Source organism: Fukomys damarensis, unplaced genomic scaffold (assembly GCF_012274545.1).
Source record: "Fukomys damarensis isolate Sample0158 unplaced genomic scaffold, DMR_v1.0_HiC HiC_scaffold_27, whole genome shotgun sequence".
In the NCBI taxonomy this organism is placed as follows: domain Eukaryota; kingdom Metazoa; phylum Chordata; class Mammalia; order Rodentia; family Bathyergidae; genus Fukomys; species Fukomys damarensis.
Window position 1 is genome coordinate 4,676,030 of NW_022900939.1, and position 2,417 is coordinate 4,678,446.

General features: G+C 36.7%; 1 protein-coding gene across 1 annotated transcript; it reads right to left on the reverse strand.

The window, feature by feature from the left end:
• Window positions 1-346: 346 nt before the first annotated feature.
• LOC104851199 (olfactory receptor 8H1) lies at window positions 347-1,294 on the reverse strand. The gene has a single exon (XM_010608373.1). It carries the CDS (start codon window positions 1,292-1,294, stop codon window positions 347-349), a length of 948 nt encoding a protein of 315 aa, XP_010606675.1.
• Between the last annotated feature and the right edge of the window lie 1,123 nt (window positions 1,295-2,417).

The window sequence follows — 2,417 nt, forward strand, 5'->3', positions numbered from 1 at the left end:
TGTGTATTGAACTCAGCTCACATCATTATACTTATGAGGTAAACAGCAGAACCACTGAGCAAAATCCCCAGCACAAGTGTTTTTCTTAATAGCACAGATTTTTACACCTTAAATATAACACTTAATTGATGACTCCAAAATATAATATGAATTTGTAAGTACCTGTCTCTCAAAATAAGATTAAATAATATAATATAATATAATAGATAATATAAAACATTATATTTGTTAAGTAAAGAGCAGATGGAAAATGGTAAAACAGATTCATTTTATTTTTTACAATGGAAAAATATATTACTAGAAGAGAAAAAGACAAGAGGAAAAGTGTAAATACCTAACATTGCTGTTATTTTAACGGTCTAGAAACCATTCTCTTAATCAGGACTCTCAGAGCAGCGTTCTTCACCTCTTTGTTTCTGAGACTGTAAATGAGCGGGTTCAGCATGGGGATCACCATTGTGTAAAACACAGAAGCCACCTGATCCCTTCCCAAGGAGTAGGATTTTTTTGGTTTTAGGTACGTAAAGATCATACTGCTATAGAAGATGATGACTCCCAGGAGATGGGAGGCACAGGTGGAGAAGGCTTTCTTCTTTCCAGCAGTGGAATTAATTTTCAGGACAGTAGAGAGGATGGACAGGTAGGATCCAGATATGGTGACGAGGGACACTACTAGGGAGAAGCCAGCAAAAATAAGTATAACGATTTCAACCTCATATGTATCACTGCAGGACAGGGCTAAAATTGGGGATGAGTCACAGAAGAAGTGCTGGATGACATTAGAGTTGCAGAAGTGTAATCTGCTCATGGAAACTGAAACCACAGTGGAATCAAGAAAACCATTAACATAGGAGCCAGTGAGCAGGGCACGGCATAGTCTTGTGGACATAATGACTGGATAGTGCAGGGGGTGGCAGATAGCTACATAGCGATCATAGGCCATGGAGGAGAGAAGGAAACATTCAGTAGCAACAAAGACTATAAAAAAGAACATCTGAGTGAAGCAGCCCAGGAAGGAGATGCTCTTGGTGGAAGTCAGTAAGTTCTGTAAGGTTTTAGGGGTGATGACACTTGAGTAGCTGAGGTCAAGAAATGACAGTTGAGTGAGGAAAAAGTACATGGGGGTGTGCAGCTGGGGATCCAAGTGAATAATCAATATAATCCCAGAGTTCCCCAGCACTGTGATCAGGTAAATCAGGAGAAAGAGCACGGAGAGGACCAGCTGTGTCTCTGCAGAGTCCGTCAGCCCCATGAGGATGAAGTCAGGCACACTGGTGGAGTTACATCTACCCATGGTGTTTTGCTGCACTTATGTGTTAGATAATAAATTTTAGTAATTATCCTGTATCCAAAATACTTTTCTTTATGTGAATGGCTCAGTATTTTCCATAGTGTTCCTAGAAATTGATGAAAACTATTGTGAACAAGGTAAAAAATTATGATCACCATGTATAGATATAGGTATGAAATGACATTTGTTTCTGGTACATTAAAAGGTTGCGTCCTCCTTTTAGCATGAAAACCATTGTTGTTCTATATTATTTCCGTTATTAACACATTCAATACTCAGAAAAATTTTATACCATAATTACTCTTATTCATATACTTTACTTTAGATAAAGGGCACACTAACTACTTATGTAAAAAAGAGCAGTTACACTTTGCCACCAATTCTAACTAGATATTATGTCTTCAGAGGACACACTTAATACTATGTTTCTGATCAGAACTTGTTTTAGCAATCCTGAAGGAGGATATATAATTGATGATGCTTTTGTTCCCAATGACTTATCATACTAATTAAATTAATTTCTTTTGAGGACTTAGGTAATTCATTTTACCAACAAATTTTTGAAGATACAGTAACAAAAACAAAAAAATATTTAAATATTTAGATTTCTATAAGTAGGCTGTTTCTCCAGATTCCCCTGGCCAAAAGCAGGAATATTCATCCTGTTCTCCATTCAAATACTACATGCAGAATTAATACTCAGTCTCAGAAATAACATGACTGTCTGAAATCAAAATTCAGACACCACCGTAGGAGGTCAAGACCTTAATTTGGAAAAGAGAGGGAGTGAGCTTAGAGTCACCTGGACATAAAAACCCTGGGAGAAATTAACACAGGGAGACAGAGGTTTGTAGGGAGAAGAAGCTCCTGCCTCTCCTGTGGATATAGAAATAATTTTCTTTCCACCAGAATGATTTGTCCCCACTGCTTTTGAGGCAGCCAGAGACACTATGGACCTTCAGCTCTGGTAACAATTTATTTTTAAATCACCCACTCAAAATTAGTTTTCTTCAAAACATTATATATTTAGAATATGTACATTGCTTGCATACTTTGATTTCACAAACTGTTTATTCCTTTTTCTGAAAATCTTAGAATTACTTATGATCAGGTACAAATTATATAT

Excerpts from the sequence above, each read along its gene's own strand:
- LOC104851199 (XM_010608373.1), bottom strand. The coding sequence starts at position 1,294 with ATGGGTAGATGTAACTCCACCAGTGTGCCTGACTTCATCCTCATGGGG.